The sequence below is a fragment of the Cucumis melo genome, chromosome 7, assembly GCF_025177605.1.
Source record: "Cucumis melo cultivar AY chromosome 7, USDA_Cmelo_AY_1.0, whole genome shotgun sequence".
NCBI lineage: Eukaryota > Viridiplantae > Streptophyta > Magnoliopsida > Cucurbitales > Cucurbitaceae > Cucumis > Cucumis melo.
The window spans coordinates 26,308,873-26,330,351 of record NC_066863.1 but is presented as its reverse complement, the minus strand read 5'-3'; the positions used below and the strand labels follow the sequence as shown (position 1 = coordinate 26,330,351).

General features: G+C 28.5%; 1 protein-coding gene across 1 annotated transcript; it reads right to left on the bottom strand.

Annotated features, from left to right (window-relative positions):
* Positions 1-568: 568 nt before the first annotated feature.
* LOC103494420 (uncharacterized) lies at positions 569-1,213 on the bottom strand. Its single transcript, XM_008455580.3, has one exon. It carries the CDS (start codon positions 1,031-1,033, stop codon positions 632-634), a length of 402 nt encoding a protein of 133 aa, XP_008453802.2. The 5' UTR covers positions 1,034-1,213; the 3' UTR covers positions 569-631.
* Between the last annotated feature and the right edge of the window lie 20,266 nt (positions 1,214-21,479).

Here is a 21,479-nt window from a genome sequence, read left to right as displayed (position 1 = left end):
ATCTAGCATGGCAACACCAAAATACACACGTGTGCCATGGAGTAACCCAAGAGGTCATGAGGCTCAGAATGATGTTAGGAGAGCCAACCTCATGCTTTCCATATATACTAGAGCATTTTTTTAATCCATGAACATAATTGGTCAGCAAGAAGTCACTTGCGAATCTAAATCATACATTTGATAAATAGAAAAAAAAAATATATATTTTAATGGAAAAGATACATATAAGAATTTCAAATTATGTAGATCAAGATGTCCCCTCGTTTTCCAATTTTCAAGTTTGCCTTTATTTTATTTTACAAGTCTCCATAATGTATCAATATGTTATTGACCCTTGATCTTTCATAAACCAAAAAGCAATAAGTTGCAAAATTAGGTGAATTTGCATTAATAATATGTTGACTCCTTCGTACCCTTTGTTCAACTAACCAAACCCTCTCCTCCATTGGGATTCATCTTTTTCTTTTTCTTTTTCTTTTTCTTTAATTCATTACAAGAACAAACTCTTCTTCTTCCTCTATCAAAAATTAAAAAGAATATATATAAATTCAAAGAAATTATGAATCAATTAAAGAACAAAGAGAAAAATTCTAATTCATTTACTAAATAAAATCTCATACACGATGAATAATCAACTAAAATAAAGAGCTTTTGGGCGGAGCAACAACCTTGACCAAAACCCAAGTTTCTTCTTTCCTTTAACGCCAGCGCCGGTGCCCCCATCGGCTGAGATCCTAATGGAACCGCTCTTCTTCAGCTTGTCCGCTAACAAATCAACCGCCATCGACCCAGTGACGAACTCGGAGGCGTTACGACGGTGGTGGTGGCGACGGTGGCGGCGAGAGGAATCGGCGGAGAAGAAAAAATCGGAGGAAGAAGAAGAAGGGGAAGAGAAAGTTGATTGAGAATCGGAATAATTGGGAGATTGATGAAATTGTTGAAGCTTTTCTCGTAGACAAGAAGGGCAAATTCCGGGTAAGAGATTGTAATTTGGGTGTCTCTTACATTCTTTCGCCGATTCCGATTTCCCCATGGTTCTTCAAAACAAAGTTGATTGATTGTGTTTTCCTCTCTGTTTTCTTCTTTCTTTTGCTTTTTTGTTACTTTTTGTCTCTGTTTTCATTGTGAGTTGGGATATAAAAACAAAGAGAAAACAAAGACAGAGTGTCGTCCGTGTGAATTGGTTAATTCCTTTTTCTTTTTTCCTTTTTTCCTTTTTGGAATAAAAAATATATATATATATATACATATATATATATATATACATATATATATATATATATATATATATGATTTTAAATTTTTAATGTCGGTCTCGTTTTTATTAAAAGAAAAAAAAATATATTTTTTACTTATTAAATGTTGTCATTTATTGGTATTTCAATGTTTTGACCCTAAAATAGTTGAGTTAAGTTTATTTTGGTATATGTTGTTCAACCACTAAAATATCAAATGAGTTGTAGTTGGTGCATTTTAAGCCAATTCTTTTTTGTGTTTTGTATGTTTATAATAAGTCGGTGGAAGATTGAACCTCGTACAATGAGATTTAATTGATAATGGAAATTTGCCTTAGTTGTATTAACACATGCATTTTTTTTCATGCTTGAAGCTACCTTAATTATATAATCATTATTTTTTTTTTAAAAAAAAGATTTGTCATGTGACAATGGATATTTTTTTTATTGGAGTGGCTAATTTGCATTTAGAACCTCTTGATTTTTTTAGTATGTAGAGGTTGAGTTTAAGCTCTTGTTGACAATGAACGATCGAATAAGATATTTAAAAGTATAACTAGCAGAATATCACAATTTAAATGTGAAAGACTAAGATACAATATTGATATTTTGCTATATTCATACAAATTTTTTTTTTGTTTATTTTACAAAAACAAATATGTTTAATATTTAGAAATGAATATAATTTATTTTTTAATTTGCAATATCATAATTTATTTACTACCTATCTTCCTTGAAAATTTGGTATATGTATGTATAAAAAATCCATAAACAAATAGAATTAAGAGCGAAACATTGCTACTTATTTAACTTTATTCACATAAAATATTACAAAATTCATCCATCATATACAACAATTCAAATGTTGACCTACTAATACATAATATTTCTAAAATTTGAGGTGGTATCAATTTCTTAACCTAAATTACTAGTAATCCGTATATTGAGTTATTTTATCTTCCTTAAAAATTTATTCCAAAAATATAAAAGACACCTATAATTGTTTCAATTAAACTTCTAAATTATCATTAGTGAACCAAATCACGTTTATAAAAGTTGTCGACATCAACACTAACCTCAAGCTCATAAGTTTGATCGTACGTCTCGACTCTCTAACCTACAAACTATACTTAAAAATTCAATTTAGACTATATTAAATTATATCTTTAAAAACAACCAATACATCAATTCTTACAAATATATAAACTTTTTTCTTTTTAATGTCAAATACCGAAATTGATTATTAGAATTCACACATAAATGTTTTCAAAGCACAAGTGAGATACGAGTGTAAATAAAATTTAAGATGTTTTATAATAAAAGATATATAAATTTTAAATCGATATAATTATGGTATAGGGTAATCATGTTTTTGAGAGAAAGAAAAAATAGGTTAGTAAAGCGAGGGAGGGAGAGCATGAACGTATGACGAACGAAGTGTGGGTGAATGGAAGCATATCTGAAGATGAAAGTTCCCAAGTTTGGATAATCAAACAAACACCACAAATGCTTTTTTTTTTTTTTTTTTCTTTTTTCTTCTTCAAATAAAAAAATAAGTCAAATATAAAAAATAATAATAATAAAAAATAGATATAATAGGGTTTGTTTGAATGAGTAATTAATATTGGAAGGAAAATAAATGGAAAAAGAAAAAGGAGAGACGTGGGGAAGATGGATTGAATATTGAAAAAGAAAAAGAAAATGCGGGATTTAAGGAGGTGCGCACGTGGGAGAAGAGAATTTATAAAGGTTAAAAAGAATTAGGGAAACGTACGAAAACGACGACGTCGGCGCGTTTCATAAAATTAAAAACCCAACGACAATGGCATTGGCATTCGTTTCAACACGTGGGGGTGTCTTCACTCGTACGTGGAAACTCTTTGCGCGTTAAATAAAAATTGACCAATTTGATTGAATGTTTTTGTAAATTTGTTGCTGCTGGGGTCAACTTCGTCTCTATCATACTATTTCTACTTTTTTTTTTCTTTTTTTTTCTTTCTAATTTACTCTACTTGACGTTATATATAATCTAAAGACTTTCTCTACTCATTATAATTAGGTGTATCTAATTGTCTATATATAACTTTTTGTATATGGATGTGATTAAGTCTTTAGAACATTGAAATTCAGTCTTCTTCAAAGGCTAAATATGTTGATGTGGCAGACACCTTGCGGTTGAAAGGTGAAGCATCTTTTTATTCTTTTTGTGTTCCCTCTTCCTTCGGTAATGGAAGGGTTACGTTCATATTTGCTTTCGTTTTTCTTTTTGTTTTGTTTTGGCCGTCTGTGTTTCATCTTCTTCTTCTTCTTCTTTTTCTGGGTTAAATTGATCATGTGCTCAAAACGAACAGAAGAAAAATGAAATGGAATAAAACCCACCATGAAAGGACGAGACATTTTTTTGGCAAACTTAGTTATACGCGAAAAAGGAAAAGGAGGAGGAAGTGTTCGAGCTATTGAAGCTACAAACACACACACACACACACACACACACACAAAAAAAAAAAAAAAAAAGAAGAAGAAGAAGAAAAAGATCAGATAAAAATGGCAAAAACCCAAAAAGAAACTAGCAAAAATCTTCAAATAAGATGAAAGTCAAATAGATGAAACAAACAAATTAAACCGAACGAATGACCGGACAAAAAAAAAAAAAAAAACAAAGAAGAAGCGTTTTTGTCCATGAAGGAAAGAGGGAACACAAAAAAATAACGAATAAAAATTTGTTTCACAGAGCAACTGAGCCAATGCTCGCCACATCAATATAAGTGTGTATTCTCTACTCTTTAGAGAAGAGTGAATCCGAATAGGACAAAAGATCTCTATGCTTTTTGCAAATATTTTTTCGACCAGTCTATTTTTTGGTAAAAATAATAGTGTATCAGACGAATTCAGTGTGAAGATCATAGTTCAAATTATTTTATTTTCAACACCTAGGCAAGTAAGAAAAGTTTATCTAAAAATCTAAAGATGGTTTCGCTTGTAAATGAAAACAAGAATAAGTTTGAAAGAGAAAACAAAGTATATTTTATGTACATCACACTATGTATTTGAATATCATATAAATAAACCAGGGTATATTCGATACGTTCATGAATATAAAGCAATTTGCATAATATATCATATTACATGACAAGCAAAATATATAGGTGTGAATGTATATTTACATTTTTTTACTATATTGGACATATATATTTGAGATCTCAACAGAGATGATCGTTTTCAATTATATATGGAAGAAAATAAATAAAATGAAAAAAAAAATCTTTTTAGTTTTTAAGTTTTGATAAATACGTGTTTTTAGTCCACAAGTTTAAAAAAAAGTACCTTTTTAATTCTTAAGTTTATAAAAATAGACCAATTTGGTCTCTAAATTTTTAAAATGTATATGTTTTTCATATGATTTTAAAAAGAAGTTTGAAAGGTCAAAGAAGTATTTTTTTTTGTTTATTTTTAAAAAATAATTATATGATATATAAAATTAGAAAAACCAGTTCTAGAGATGATATGATTTCTAGAAACTATTTATTTAAAGGTATCTTAGAGTACTACTTTTTATTACTTGTTGTAGCGTGAAAACACAACTTATATGACCATGGAACGTTGAATTTTTATATGTTAATTAAGGAAAATACAACTTTCCTAATTTTCTCGACCCATCTCCCAATTTTCTCTTTATTTTTTTCCATCCAAAGACAATTTTTCTATCATCTCGACGAACATTCTTTGGATGGAAAAATTGTCTTTGGATGGAAAAAAAATAAAGAGAAAATTGGGAGATGGGTCGAGAAAATTAGGAAATTGGTGAAGGATATATGAAGGGAGAAATTTCCATCCTTAACTCTAATATTTATGTATTTTTGTTTAATTTTCTAATTTCAATTTTCCATCACTTATTAACCACAGGGACTTCTTTTAAATATATAGGAGTTCATAAAAGGAATGTTTTCATCACTTATTTATTCTTGAAATCATAAAATTAACATCGAGAACTTTGAGTTACACACGCTAAGCTGTATATGTTTTCATTTTCTACATATTCTCCTTTGAGACATAATTTTTAGTCAACCCAACCATTTTATTTGCAATCAAGGCCCATTCTTCCCAAACTTGTGTTTAGAGGACAAACAAATATTCACCACTTGTTACAAATATGTATAGAGAGAGAGAAAACCCTAGTTTTCGCTCAATGATCTAAATTTAAAAACTGAAATTGCTATAAAATGGTGTTCTCTCGCTTTCCTCATACGATCAACCCATAAGGAAAAAAATAGGCTTACTAAAAGCTAAAACTAAAAAATGGCAAAAACCAGTACGGTTGTTTTCTTTATGTGCATTGTTGTTGTGGTGGGATTACTGCAATATCACATTATTTTTAATCCTAATGTGTAGAATAAATTTTGCGACAATATTACATTATTATTCAAGTTGTGAGTTTCTTTTGTCACATATGTTTGTTCCATGTTTGTTTGCAGTGTTTGATATATTATTAAAGAGATCAAGTTTTATGGTCATTAATATGTTTTATTGTTTTTATTAATCACAATTTTGAGATAAGTTTATTTTTAATTGGAATTTAATACTATAAAGTGAAAAAAACAATGTTTGTCGAGATGATAGAAAAATTTTCTTTGGATGCAAAAAAAATAAAGAGAAAATTGGGAGATGGGTCGAGAATTTTAGGAAATTGGTGAAGAATATATCAAGGGAGAAATTTCCATTTTTAACTCTGAATATTTATGTGTTTTTGTTTAATTTTTTAATTTCATATTTCTGTTTTTAAATTTTCATTCCATCCTATTCTAATCATGATTGTTTTACTTATGTTTTCATTTTCTACGTATTCTCCTTCGAGACATCATTTTTAGTCAACACACCCATTTTATTTGCAATCATGGCCCATTCTTCCCAAACTTGTATTTAGAGGACAAACAAATACTCAACACTTGTTACAAATATGTATAGAGAGAGAAACCCGTACTTTTCGCTCAATGATCGAAATTTAAAAACTGCAATTGCTATAAAATGGTGTTCTCTCGCTTTTCTCATACGATCAAGCCATAAGTAAAAAAATAAGCTTACTAAAAGCTAAAACTAAAAAATGGCAAAAACCAGTACGGTTGTTTTCTTTATGTGCATTATTGTTGTGGTGGGATCACTGCAATTCTCTAAGGCAGACATGACTGCTGACAGGGACACTGAGATTGAGATCAGATCTAAGATGTTGCAGAGCGAAATATCCATCTTAATGCCTCAATTCAAATCATGTGTGGAAACCTGTGAGAAAGCATGCATCGCAATAGACAGTGCCAACACATCGTGTCATTCTACATGTGATAAGGATTGCATGAAAAAGGAAGTTGTTGGTATTGTCTTGAATCTTTGGAGATATGTTTGTTTTTTAATCAAGACGATAAATAGTTTTTTTGTGTGCGGTCAATTTTAGTTGCGATGCAAACTTCACTTTTATTATGGAAATTAGTGAGTTTTGTAAGGTCGGTACGTGTTCCATACTTTAATATAGTTTTGACGCTAGAATTAGAAGGGATATGACACAATTGAAATTTTAGAATGAAAACTCATGTCAAAATTTAAGGAAAATTTAGCTGTTTATTTCTCCCAACTTATTGATCGTTTTCTTTTAATTTGTGTGTTAACTTCGATTTTTTATTCGTCTGTTTTGCAGATAAAATCAGCGACAAACTAGGCATTCGTAATTGACCATGAAATTAAAGTTGGGACGTGGAAAATGGTCAGATCAAGTATAAATTATTTTGATAATTAACATTTCAGATAGGAAAATCTAATTAAATTCCTTGACCCTCTCTTTCATTTTTGTCATCCAATTGGTTGCTTCTTTATACAAAGGTTTTATGTTATGTATCGTTGCGGTCTTCTTTCATCATTATTTTCAACAACGAGATTAATAAAATTCATCTAATTTTTGTGTTTGTTCACATAATTATTTATGTCTTACATTTAATTATTTTTAATCCTAATGTGTAGAAGAAATTTTGCGACAATATCACATTATTATTCAAGATGTGAGTTTCTTTTGTCACATATGTTTGTTCAATCTTTGTCTGCAGTGTTTGATATATTATTAAAGAGATCAAGTTTTATGGTCATTAATATGTTTTATTGTTTTTATTAATTACAATTTTGAGATAAGTTTATTTTTAATTGGAATTTCATACTGTAAAGTGAAAAATACAATGTTTGTCGATATGATAGAAAAATTGTCTTTGGATGGAAAAAAAATAAAGAGAAAATTGCGAGATGGGTTGAGAAAATTAGGAAATTCGTGAAGAATATATCAAGGGAGAAATTTCTATTTTTAACTCTGAATATTTATGTGTAGTTGTTTAATTTTTTAATTTCATATTTCTGTTTTTAAATTTCCATTCCATTCTATTCTAATCATGATTTGTTTTCATTCTTCCTCTATTTTTATTTCAATAATATTCTTAGCTTGTATTTGTTTTCTACAAAATAATATTATATTTCTAAATTTTCTTCAATTAGTGGAATGGAATAACCTTATACTTATATATAATTTTGTTCACTTAGGTATTGTATTATTTAGAATTTAGGACACATGCATATATCAAATGATTATTATAGACAATTTATATAAAACACAGTATGATTGGAAAAATTAGATTAGGGTATGGGCTGGACGAATAACTAAATAAACCATCAAAATAAATAAACCAATTGGTGAAACGGAGATTCTAGCAACAACTATACGCAAAGGACATTTCTTGTACCTCTGAACGTGTCTTAGAGTATTGTTTCTTAGAGAGTAGTATTTGTTGTAAATTGATGGAGTAATAGTAATAACGGCTAAGATTTTTATATTTTAAAGAGTAAAAATTTAATAATAATATAAAATTTTATAATAATTGTTATTTTTAATCTTTTATAAAAAGGAAAAATAAAAACCATTAATGAGTATATCTATCATTTTAAAAAAAAATCAATTTATTTTATACAAAATATTTTAATACCATAATTATTCTTTTCTTGAAAAAAATATTTTAACCATTTTTTTCTCATTAGAAAATATAGAGAAATAAAGAAACATAAGTAAAATGTTTGTTTTATTGATCGTGATTATCATTAATAATATTTTTTTAAATCTCAACTCTTAACCCTTCATTTCTTTTCTCTAAAATATAAAGAGAAAGAACGAGGGATAGAGAAAATCTTATCGTTGTTGTTGTGATAACTAATATTTTAGATAGGAAAATCTAATTAAATTCCTTGACCCTCTCTTTCATTTTTGTCATCCAATTGGTTGCTTCTTTATACAAAGGTTTTATGTTATGTATCGTTGCGGTCTTCTTTCATCATTATTTTCAACAACGAGATCAATAAAATTCATCTAATTTTTGTGTTTGTTCACATAATTATTTATGTCTTACATTTAATTATTTTTAATCCTAATGTGTAGAAGAAATTTTGCGACAATGTCACATTATTATTTAAGTTGTGAGTTTATTTTGTCACATATGTTTGTTCAATCTTTGTCTGCAGTGTTTGATATATTATTATTTGAAGCATGTTGTTTAGTTAGGTTTCAAATTTAAAGATACATACTCGAAATCGGGGTTTCTCGCTCTCCTTTTTAACGAAATCCCCCTCTCCCTTGCAATTTATAATTATGAGTAAATACCCTATAACTCTCATACTTTGGCTTCTCTCTCATTTTCTTCCTACTGGCTACTGCATTATTATTCTTTGCCATCACTTGGTTGCAACCATAATCATTATCTCACTCAACCCCGCGTTTGTCATTAACATCCTTCATAATGAATTCTGGTTAATTACCTAAAACAAAACAGTAACTTGATTGTATTTTATTTCGGTCAAATTTAAATTATATTAATGCCCTCAATACTAAGATGGTTTTGAGCTATGTTTATGATTATATTTGTCATGGCCGTTTAAATTCTAGAATTGACTCATGCGCTCTCTATTCACACCTTCATTCATTCATTCTTTTCTTTACTTTACTTTTTTACAGCATAAGACTATTTCAAAATACTTAGTATAATTTTATTGTTTGGTAAGGCTAATTAACCACATTATGGAAAAGACTCGGGGACTTCTTTTAAATATATATGAGTTCATAAAAGGAATGTTTCCATCACTTATTTCTTCTTCAAATCATAAAATTAATATCGAGAACTTCATAGTTGTGAGTTACACACGCTAAGCTATTGATGTTTTCATTTTCTATATATTCTCCTTTGATATATCATTTTTAGTCAACACAACCATTTTATTTTGATAAATTTATGCTTTTAGTCCAAAAGTTTTAAAAATGTACATTTTTTATTCTTAAGTTTATAAAAATAGACCAATTTGGTCCCTAGATTTTCAAAATGTATATCTTTTCCATCTGATCTTAAAAATAAGTTTAAAAGGTCAAAGAAGTACTTTTTTTTTAAAAAAAAATTATATGATATATAAAATTAGAAAAAAATAGTTTTAGAGATGATATGATTTTTAGAAATAATTTATTTAATTGAAAATGTTATATAATTAATTAAAATAAAATTATATAGTTATTTGAGGGACCTTTTAAACATATTTTAAAAAACATGGGATCGAAAAGGTACATTTTGAAAACTCGGGATCAAATAAACTCATTCTTATAAACCTAGAGACTAAAAAAGTACACTTTCAAAATTCAGTAACCAAACACACATATTTTTCAGAACTTGAGATCAAAATGATCATTTTCCTTAAACAAAATCTAATAAAAGGAAGGAATCAATTTGAGGCATCCAAGAGTAAATGAACATCAAATTAAATTAGTAAATAATAAAAATAAAATTCAAAAAATGAAAATGATGTTAAGAAGGTGAAAAGTAAATATTTATAAGTAAATTAATTTTCCATCACTTATTAACCACATTATGGAAAAGGCACAAGGACTTCTTTTAACTATATAGGCGTTCATAAAAGGAATGTTTTCATCACTTATTTATTCTTGAAATCATAAAATTAACATCGAGAACTTTGAGTTACACACGCTAAGCTGTATATGTTTTCATTTTCTACATATTCTCCTTTGAGACATAATTTTTAGTCAACCCAACCATTTTATTTGCAATCAAGGCCCATTCTTCCCAAACTTGTGTTTAAAGGACAAACAAATATTCACCACTTGTTACAAATACGTATAGAGAGAGAAAACCCTAGTTTTCGCTCAATGATCTAAATTTAACAACTAAATTTGCTATAAAATGGTGTTCTCTCGCTTTCCAGCTCATACGATCAACCCATAAGGAAAAAAATAGGCTTACTAAAAGCTAAAACTAAAAAATGGCAAAAACCAGTACGGTAGTTTTCTTTATGTGCATTGTTGTTGTGGTGGGATCACTGCAATTCTCTAGGGCAGACATGACTGCTGACAGGGACACTGAGATTGAGATGAGATCTAAGTTGTTGCAGAGCGAAATATCCAGCGTAATGCCTCAATTCAAATCATGTGTGGAAACCTGTGAGAAAGCATGCATCGCAAAAGACGGTGCCAACACATCGTGTCATTCTACATGTGATAAAGATTGCATGAAAAAGGAAGTTGTTGGTATCGTCTTGAATCTTTGAAGATATGTTTTTTTTTTAATCAAGACGATAAATAGTTTTTTTGTGTGCGGTCAATTTTAGTTGCGAGGCAAACTTCACTTTTGTTATGGAAATTAGTGAGTTTTAGTAAGGTAAGGTCGGTACGTGTTCCATACTTTAATATAGTTTTGACGCTAGAATTTGAAGGGATATGACAATTGAAATTTTAGAACGAAAACTCATGTCAAAATTTAACGAAAATTTAGTTGTTTATTTCTCCCAACTTATTGATCGTTTTCTTTTTATTTGTGTGTTAACTTCGATTTTTTATTCGTCTGTTTTGCAGATAAAATCAGCGACAAACTAGGCATTCGTAATTGACCATGAAATTAAAGTTGGGACGTGGAAAATGGTCAGATCAAGTATAAATTATTTGGATAATTAATATTTCAGATAGGAAAATCCAATTAAATTCCTTGACCCTGTCTTTCGTTTTTGTCATCCAATTGGTTGCTTCTTTATACAAAGGTTTTATGTTATGTATCGTTGTGGTCTTTTTCATCATTATTTTCAACAACGGATCAATAAAAGTCATCTAACTTTGTGTTTGTTCACATATTTATTTATGTCTTACATTTAATTATTTTTAATCCTAATGTGTAGAAGAAATTTTGCGACAATATCACATTATTATTCAAGTTGTGAGTTTATTTTGTCACATATGTTTGTTCCATCTTTGTCTGCAGTGTTTGATATATCATTAAAGAGATCAAGTTTTATGGTGATTAATATGTTTTATTGTTTTTATTAATTACAATTTTGAGATAAGTTTATTTTTAATTGGAATTTGATACTGTAAAGTGAAAAAAACAATGTTTGTCGAGATGATAGAAAAATTGTGTTTGGATGGAAAAAAATAAAGAGAAAACTGGGAGATGGGTCGAGAAAATTAGGAAATTGGTGAAGAATATATCAAGGGAGAAATTTCCATTTTTAACTCTGAATATTTATGTGTTTTTGTTTAATTTTTTAATTTCATATTTTTGTTTTTAAATTTCCATTCTATTCTAATCATGATTGTTTTCATTCTTCCTCTATTTTTATTTCAATAATATAAATATTCTTAGCTTGTATTTGTTTTCTACAAAATAATATTATATTTCTAAATTTTCTTCCATTAGTGGAATGGAATAACCTTATACTTATATATAATTTTGTTCACTTAGGTATTGTATTATTTAGAATTTAGGACACATGCATATATCAAATGATTATTATAGACAATTTATATAAAACACAGTATGATTGGAAAAATTAGATTAGGGTATGGGGCTAGACGAATAACTAAATAAACCATCAAAATAAATAAACCAATTGTTGACACGGAGATTCTAGCAACAACTATACGCAAAGGACATTTCTTGTACCTCTGAACGTGTCTTTTTTTTTCTTTATCCTCAACAACCTACTCCCAAGGATTGGCACCGCATATAACAAATAATTTCTTTCGGAATTTGAATTCTTACTTTTTGTTCCTTTTTTTATAAAGTTTCTTATTCTCATTTTTTTAAAACAAAAATGTGTAAGGAAAAACTTACTATTTTCTTTTGCCACTTTCCTTTTATTTAATTATTCTTTTCTTAAAAAAAACATTTTAACCATAAGTAAAATGTTTGTGCTATTGATCGTGATTATCATCTAATTTTTGTGTTTGTTCACATAATTATTTATGTCTTACATTTAATTATTTTTAATCCTAATGTGTAGAAGAAATTTTGCTACAATATCACATTATTTTTAATCCTAATGTGTAGAAGAAATTTTGCGACAATATCACATTATTATTCAAGTTGTGAGTTTCTTTCTTTTTTGGACAAGTGCAAAACTTTCTTGACACCATACATATCATATCATAATGCATTGCATATCTCATTTTGTTGCAGATGGATTCCTTGAATATTGAAGTTTTTGGTTGAAATATTATAGTAGTGCAACATGCTTTCCATTATCCATAATTTCTCTTGAAACGCACTCCTTCATGAAACATTGAGGAAGATTAAGCATAGTTTGGCAAAATAAATGCTTTCTTTTGGGTACTGGTTCCGGGCTTCTAAAAAATAAAGATCATTGGACTATTTGAGGGTGATAACAATGACCATCATTTGAATTCGGGATTTCTTGAGCATAAAGTACTTTCTTTTCTCAGCATTTGCTGCTGTTGGTTTTGCAGGACCTTTTCTGCTGTAGGTATGGATCCTACTATCATGGTTGTTGGCCTGAATGTTGCAATTCTAGCTGCTATCAAGGCTGCTGGACATGAATCGAATGATATTTATCTTTTTGAGATAAAAGAAGTAACCTTATGTTTTCATCACTAGTAAGGCTTAAAGTTCGAACCTATTCAGTACATGTTGGCTTACTCTAATGCACAACCTTTAACCTACAAGGCATTTGCATCCCAATTTGTGTATTGCTGTAATAAGTTGGGGCTACATCCAGAAAAGATTAATGTCAATGGAGGAGCAATCACCATTGTACATCCACTGGGTGCAACAGGTATGTTTCAAACACAAATAGTTTTTATGAACCAACACTTCAAATATAAGATCCTGATGAGTTAGAAAATATGTTTCTCTTTTAGTATATTTTTCTGAGTTTTTGGAGTATGTTAGTAATGAATCAATGTGTATGCAACATTTGCATTTTTTCTTTTTATTTTTTTTTTTAGCTTACTTGGTTGTTTAGAGAATAAAAAAGATATTGACTTTTTTTTTTTTTACATTTTCTTGTGATTTTTTAACATTCAATAGGGAAAGGAAGAAGAGAAGGGGAAGATAAACATAAGTTGAGATTTCTGAAACATATAAAGATTAAGATCGTTAGAGGGAATTAATAACTAGACAGGAAGTTGTGTGACTTTTGATGAGTTCTTGCGTAATCTTGGCAATTGTGGTGGATTTTTGAAGCTTTACGAATCTAATGATCGACCAAACTTACCGAAAGCCGCCCTGATCGAATTTATTCACTGCGGTTCTTCTCTTCTTCAGTTTATCGATTTTGTTGTGATGTATTGAGTTTTCTAAAACAGGGTAGTTTTTTGTTTAGGTTTGTTCTCAAAGGATTTTTTTTCCTTTATAAACAAAATTGTAATGCAGAGAAGATAACATATATTATTCAATGAGATATTATATGTATAGTTCTATGGTAATTCGAAGATAACATTTATTGTTCAATGATATATTATATGTATAGTTCTATGGTAATTCTTCTTTTAATAATGTGATTATGAAATGTTAATGAGGCCAAATGGTTTTAATACATACCTACCTTTAATATTGTTATTAGTAGCTCTACAAAAACCGCTATTAAAAGTCAATGATTTTTGCAACGACAACATTCATAAAATACTACAAAAAATTGTTTATAGCTAGCATTTTTTCGATGTTATTAAAAACACTATTGAAACATTTTATAGCGATTTTTCAACGTAATAAAAAATGCTATCAAGATGTTTCGATTCTTACGTTATAAACAACATTTATAACATCGTATTTGTGCTATCGCTGGGGACATATTATAGCGTTTTGCATAGCGATAAAAAAACGCTATGAAAAGTCATGGACTTTTAATAACATCGGCTACGACAGCATTTCGAAAACGCTATCGAAAATCAACAATAACGTTTTTTTGATTCTATCGTAACTGATATTTCTTGTAGTGTACTATGAAGTGAAAAAAACAATGTTCGTCGAGATGATAGAATAATTGTCTTTGGATGGAAAAAAATAAAGAGAAAATTGGGAGATGGGTCGAGAAAATTAGGAAATTGGTAAAGGATATACGAAGGGAGAAATTTCCATCCTTAACTCTAATATTTATGTGTTTTTGTTTAATTTTTTAATTTCAATTTTCCATCACTTATTAACCACATTATGGAAAAGGCACAGGGACTTCTTTTAAATATATAGGAGTTCATAAAAGGAATGTTTTCATCACTTATTTGTTCTTGAAATCATAAAATTAATATTGACAACTTTCCCTTTGAGTTACACACGCTAAGCTGTATATGTTTTCATTTTCTACATATTCTCCTTCGAGACATCATTTTTAGTCAACACACCCATTTTATTTGCAATCATGGCCCATTCTTCCCAAACTTGTATTTAGAGGACAAACAAATACTCAACACTTGTTACAAATATGTATAAAGAGAGAAACCCGTACTTTTCGCTCAATGATCGAAATTTAAAAACTGAAATTGCTATAAAATGGTGTTCTCTCGCTTTCCTCATACGATCAAGCAATAAGGAAAAAAAATAGGCTTACTAAAAGCTAAAACTAAAAAATGGCAAAAAACCAGTACGGTTGTTTTCTTTATGTGCATTATTGTTGTGGTGGGATCACTGCAATTCTCTAAGGCAGACATGACTGCTGACAGGGACACTGAGATTTAGATTAGATCTAAGATGTTGTAGAGCGAAATATCCAGCGTAATGCCTAAATTCAAATCATGTGTAGAAGCCTGCGAGAAAGCATGCATCGGAAAAGACAGTGCCAAGACATCGTGTCATTCTACATGTGATAAAGATTGCATGAAAAAGGAAGTTGTTGGTATTGTCTTCAATCTTTGGAGATATGTTTTTTTTTTTAAACCAAGACGATAAATAATTTTTTGTGTGCGGTCAATTTTAGTTGCGAGGCAAACTTCACTTTTATTATGGAAATTAGTGAGTTTTAGTAAGGTAAGGTCGGTACGTGTTCCATACTTTAATATAGTTTTGATGCTAGAATTTGAAGGGATATGAGGCAATTGAAAATTTAGAATGAGAACTCATGTCAAAATTTAAGGAAAATTTAGTTGTTTATTTCTCCCAACTTATTGATCTTTTTCTTTTTGTGCGTGTATTAACTTGATTTTTTATTCGTCTGTTTTGCAGATAAAATCAGCGACAAACTAGGCATTCGTAATTGACCATGAAATTAAAGTTGGGACGTGGAAAATAGTCGGATCAAGTATAAATTATTTGGATAATTAACATTTAAGAGTGGAAAATCTAAATTCCTTGACCCTCTCTTTCATTTTTGTCATCCAATTGGTTGCTTCCTGATACAAAGGTTTTATGTTATGTATCGTTGCGGTCTTCTTTCATCATTATTTTCAACAATGAGATCGATAAAATTCATCTAATTTTTGTGGTTTTTCACATAATTATTTATGTCTTACATTTAATTATTTTTAATCTTAATGTGTAGAAGAAATTTTGCGACATTATCACATTATTTTTAATTCTTAATGTGTAGAAGAAATTTTGCGACAATATCACATTATTATTCAAGTTGTGAGTTTCTTTTGTCACATATGTTTGTTCCATCTTTGTCTGCAGTGTTTGATATATTGTTAAAGAGATCAAGTTTTATGGTCATTAATATGTTTTATTGTTTTTATTAATTACAATTTTGAGATAAGTTTATTTTTAATTGGAATTTCAACTGTAAAGTGAAAAATACAATGTTTGTCGATATGATAGAAAAATTGTCTTTGGATGGAAAAAAAAATAAAGGGAAAATTGGGAGATGGGTCGAGAAAATTAGGAAATTAGTGAAGAATATATCAAGGAAGAAATTTCCATTTTTAACTCTGAATGTTTATGTGTTGTTGTTTAATTTTTTAATTTCATATTTCTGTTTTTAAATTTCCATTCCATTCTATTCTAATCATGATTGTTTTCATTCTTCCTCTATTTTTATTTCAATAATATAAATATTCTTAGCTTGTATTTGTTTTCTACAAAATAATTTATATTTCTAAATTTTCTTCAATTAGTGGAATGGAATAACCTTATACTTATATATAATTTTGTTCACTTAGGTATTGTATTATTTAGAATTTAGGACACATGCATATATCAAATGATTATTATAGACAATTTATATAAAACACAGTATGATTGGAAAAATTAGATTATGGTATGGGCTGGACGAATAACTAAATAAACCATCAAAATAAATAAACCAATTGGTGACACGGAGATTCTAGCAACAACTGTACGCAAAGGACATTTCTTGTACCTCTGAACGTGTCTTAGAGTATTGTTTCTTAGAGAGTAGTATTTGTTGTAAATTGATGGAGTAATAGTAATAACGGCTAAGATTTTTATATTTTAAAGAGTAAAAATTTAATAATAATATAAAATTTTATAATAATTGTTATTTTTAATCTTTTATAAAAAGGAAAAATAAAAACCATTAATGAGTATATCTATCATTTTAAAAAAAATCAATTTATTTTATACAAAATATTTTAATACCATAATTATTCTTTTCTTGAAAAAAATATTTTAACCATTTTTTTCTCATTAGAAAATATAGAGAAATAAAGAAACATAAGTAAAATGTTTGTTTTATTGATCGTGATTATCATTAATAATATTTTTTTAAATCTCAACTCTTAACCCTTCATTTCTTTTCTCTAAAATATAAAGAGAAAGAACGAGGGATAGAGAAAATCTTATCGTTGTTGTTGTGATAACTAATATTTTAGATAGGAAAATCTAATTAAATTCCTTGACCCTCTCTTTCATTTTTGTCATCCAATTGGTTGCTTCTTTATACAAAGGTTTTATGTTATGTATCGTTGCCGTCTTCTTTCATCATTATTTTCAACAACGAGATCAATAAAATTCATCTAATTTTTGTGTTTGTTCACATAATTATTTATGTCTTACATTTAATTATTTTTAATCCTAATGTGTAGAAGAAATTTTGCGACAATGTCACATTATTATTCAAGTTGTGAGTTTATTTTGTCACATATGTTTGTTCAATCTTTGTCTGCAGTGTTTGATATATTATTATTTGAAGCATGTTGTTTAGTTAGGTTTCAAATTTAAAGATACATACTCGAAATCGGGGTTTCTTGCTCTCCTATTTAACGAAATCCCCCTCTCCCTTGCAATTTATAATTATGAGTAAATACCCTATAACTCTCATACTTTGGCTTCTCTCTCATTTTCTTCCTACTGGCTACTGCATTATTATTCTTTGCCATCACTTGGTTGCAACCATAATCATTATCTCACTCAACCCCGCGTTTGTCATTAACATCCTTCATAATGAATTCTGGTTAATTACCTAAAACAAAACAGTAACTTGATTGTATTTTATTTCGGTCAAATTTAAATTATATTAATGCCCTCAATACTAAGATGGTTTTGAGCTATGTTTATGATTATATTTGTCATGGCCGTTTAAATTCTAGAATTGACTCATGCGCTCTCTATTCACACCTTCATTCATTCATTCTTTTCTTTACTTTACTTTTTTACAGCATAAGACTATTTCAAAATACTTAGTATAATTTTATTGTTTGGTAAGGCTAATTAACCACATTATGGAAAAGACTCGGGGACTTCTTTTAAATATATATGAGTTCATAAAAGGAATGTTTCCATCACTTATTTCTTCTTCAAATCATAAAATTAATATCGAGAACTTCATAGTTGTGAGTTACACACGCTAAGCTATTGATGTTTTCATTTTCTATATATTCTCCTTTGATATATCATTTTTAGTCAACACAACCATTTTATTTTGATAAATTTATGCTTTTAGTCCAAAAGTTTAAAAAATGTACATTTTTTATTCTTAAGTTTATAAAAATAGACCAATTTGGTCCCTAGATTTTCAAAATGTATATCTTTTCCATCTGATCTTAAAAATAAGTTTAAAAGGTCAAAGAAGTACTTTTTTTTTAAAAAAAATAATTATATGATATATAAAATTAGAAAAAAATAGTTTTAGAGATGATATGATTTTTAGAAATAATTTATTTAATTGAAAATGTTATATAATTAATTAAAATAAAATTATATAGTTATTTGAGGGACCTTTTAAACATATTTTAAAAAACATGGGATCGAAAAGGTACATTTTGAAAACTCGGGATCAAATAAACTCATTCTTATAAACCTAGAGACTAAAAAAGTACACTTTCAAAATTCAGTAACCAAACACACATATTTTTCAGAACTTGAGATCAAAATGATCATTTTCCTTAAACAAAATCTAATAAAAGGAAGGAATCAATTTGAGGCATCCAAGAGTAAATGAACATCAAATTAAATTAGTAAATAATAAAAATAAAATTCAAAAAATGAAAATGATGTTAAGAAGGTGAAAAGTAAATATTTATAAGTAAATTAATTTTCCATCACTTATTAACCACATTATGGAAAAGGCACAAGGACTTCTTTTAACTATATAGGCGTTCATAAAAATAATGTTTTCATCACTTATTTATTCTTGAAATCATAAAATTAACATCGAGAACTTTGAGTTACACACGCTAAGCTGTATATGTTTTCATTTTCTACATATTCTCCTTTGAGACATAATTTTTAGTCAACCCAACCATTTTATTTGCAATCAAGGCCCATTCTTCCCAAACTTGTGTTTAAAGGACAAACAAATATTCACCACTTGTTACAAATACGTATATAGAGAGAAAACCCTAGTTTTCGCTCAATGATCTAAATTTAACAACTAAAATTGCTATAAAATGGTGTTCTCTCGCTTTCCAGCTCATACGATCAACCCATAAGGAAAAAAATAGGCTTACTAAAAGCTAAAACTAAAAAATGGCAAAAACCAGTACGGTAGTTTTCTTTATGTGCATTGTTGTTGTGGTGGGATCACTGCAATTCTCTAGGGCAGACATGACTGCTGACAGGGACACTGAGATTGAGATGAGATCTAAGTTGTTGCAGAGCGAAATATCCAGCGTAATGCCTCAATTCAAATCATGTGTGGAAACCTGTGAGAAAGCATGCATCGCAAAAGACGGTGCCAACACATCGTGTCATTCTACATGTGATAAAGATTGCATGAAAAAGGAAGTTGTTGGTATCGTCTTGAATCTTTGAAGATATGTTTTTTTTTTTTTAATCAAGACGATAAATAGTTTTTTTGTGTGCGGTCAATTTTAGTTGCGAGGCAAACTTCACTTTTGTTATGGAAATTAGTGAGTTTTAGTAAGGTAAGGTCGGTACGTGTTCCATACTTTAATATAGTTTTGACGCTAGAATTTGAAGGGATATGACAATTGAAATTTTAGAACGAAAACTCATGTCAAAATTTAACGAAAATTTAGTTGTTTATTTCTCCCAACTTATTGATCGTTTTCTTTTTATTTGTGTGTTAACTTCGATTTTTTATTCGTCTGTTTTGCAGATAAAATCAGCGACAAACTAGGCATTCGTAATTGACCATGAAATTAAAGTTGGGACGTGGAAAATGGTCAGATCAAGTATAAATTATTTGGATAATTAATATTTCAGATAGGAAAATCCAATTAAATTCCTTGACCCTGTCTTTCGTTTTTGTCATCCAATTGGTTGCTTCTTTATACAAAGGTTTTATGTTATGTATCGTTGTGGTCTTTTTCATCATTATTTTCAACAACGGATCAATAAAAGTCATCTAACTTTGTGTTTGTTCACATATTTATTTATGTCTTACATTTAATTATTTTTAATCCTAATGTGTAGAAGAAATTTTGCGACAATATCACATTATTATTCAAGTTGTGAGTTTATTTTGTCACATATGTTTGTTCCATCTTTGTCTGCAGTGTTTGATATATCATTAAAGAGATCAAGTTTTATGGTTATTAATATGTTTTATTGTTTTTATTAATTACAATTTTGAGATAAGTTTATTTTTAATTGGAATTTGATACTGTAAAGTGAAAAAAACAATGTTTGTCGAGATGATAGAAAAATTGTGTTTGGATGGAAAAAAATAAAGAGAAAACTGGGAGATGGGTCGAGAAAATTAGGAAATTGGTGAAGAATATATCAAGGGAGAAATTTCCATTTTTAACTCTGAATATTTATGTGTTTTTGTTTAATTTTTTAATTTCATATTTTTGTTTTTAAATTTCCATTCTATTCTAATCATGATTGTTTTCATTCTTCCTCTATTTTTATTTCAATAATATAAATATTCTTAGCTTGTATTTGTTTTCTACAAAATAATATTATATTTCTAAATTTTCTTCCATTAGTGGAATGGAATAACCTTATACTTATATATAATTTTGTTCACTTAGGTATTGTATTATTTAGAATTTAGGACACATGCATATATCAAATGATTATTATAGACAATTTATATAAAACACAGTATGATTGGAAAAATTAGATTAGGGTATGGGGCTAGACGAATAACTAAATAAACCATCAAAATAAATAAACCAATTGTTGACACGGAGATTCTAGCAACAACTATACGCAAAGGACATTTCTTGTACCTCTGAACGTGTCTTTTTTTTTCTTTATCCTCAACAACCTACTCCCAAGGATTGACACCGCATATAACAAATAATTTCTTTCGGAATTTGAATTCTTATTTTTTGTTCCTTTTTTTATAAAGTTTCTTATTCTCATTTTTTTAAAACAAAAATGTGTAAGGAAAAACTTACTATTTTCATTTGCCACTTTCCTTTTATTTAATTATTCTTTTCTTAAAAAAAACATTTTAACCATAAGTAAAATGTTTGTGCTATTGATCGTGATTATCATCATTATTATTTTTTAAATCTCTAACTCTTAACCCTTCTTTTCTTTTCTCTAAAATAGAGAGAGAAAGAACGAGGGATAGAGAAAATCT

Coding starts and splice junctions, on each gene's coding strand:
- LOC103494420 (XM_008455580.3), bottom strand. CDS start 1,033: ATGGGGAAATCGGAATCGGCGAAAGAATGTAAGAGACACCCAAATTAC.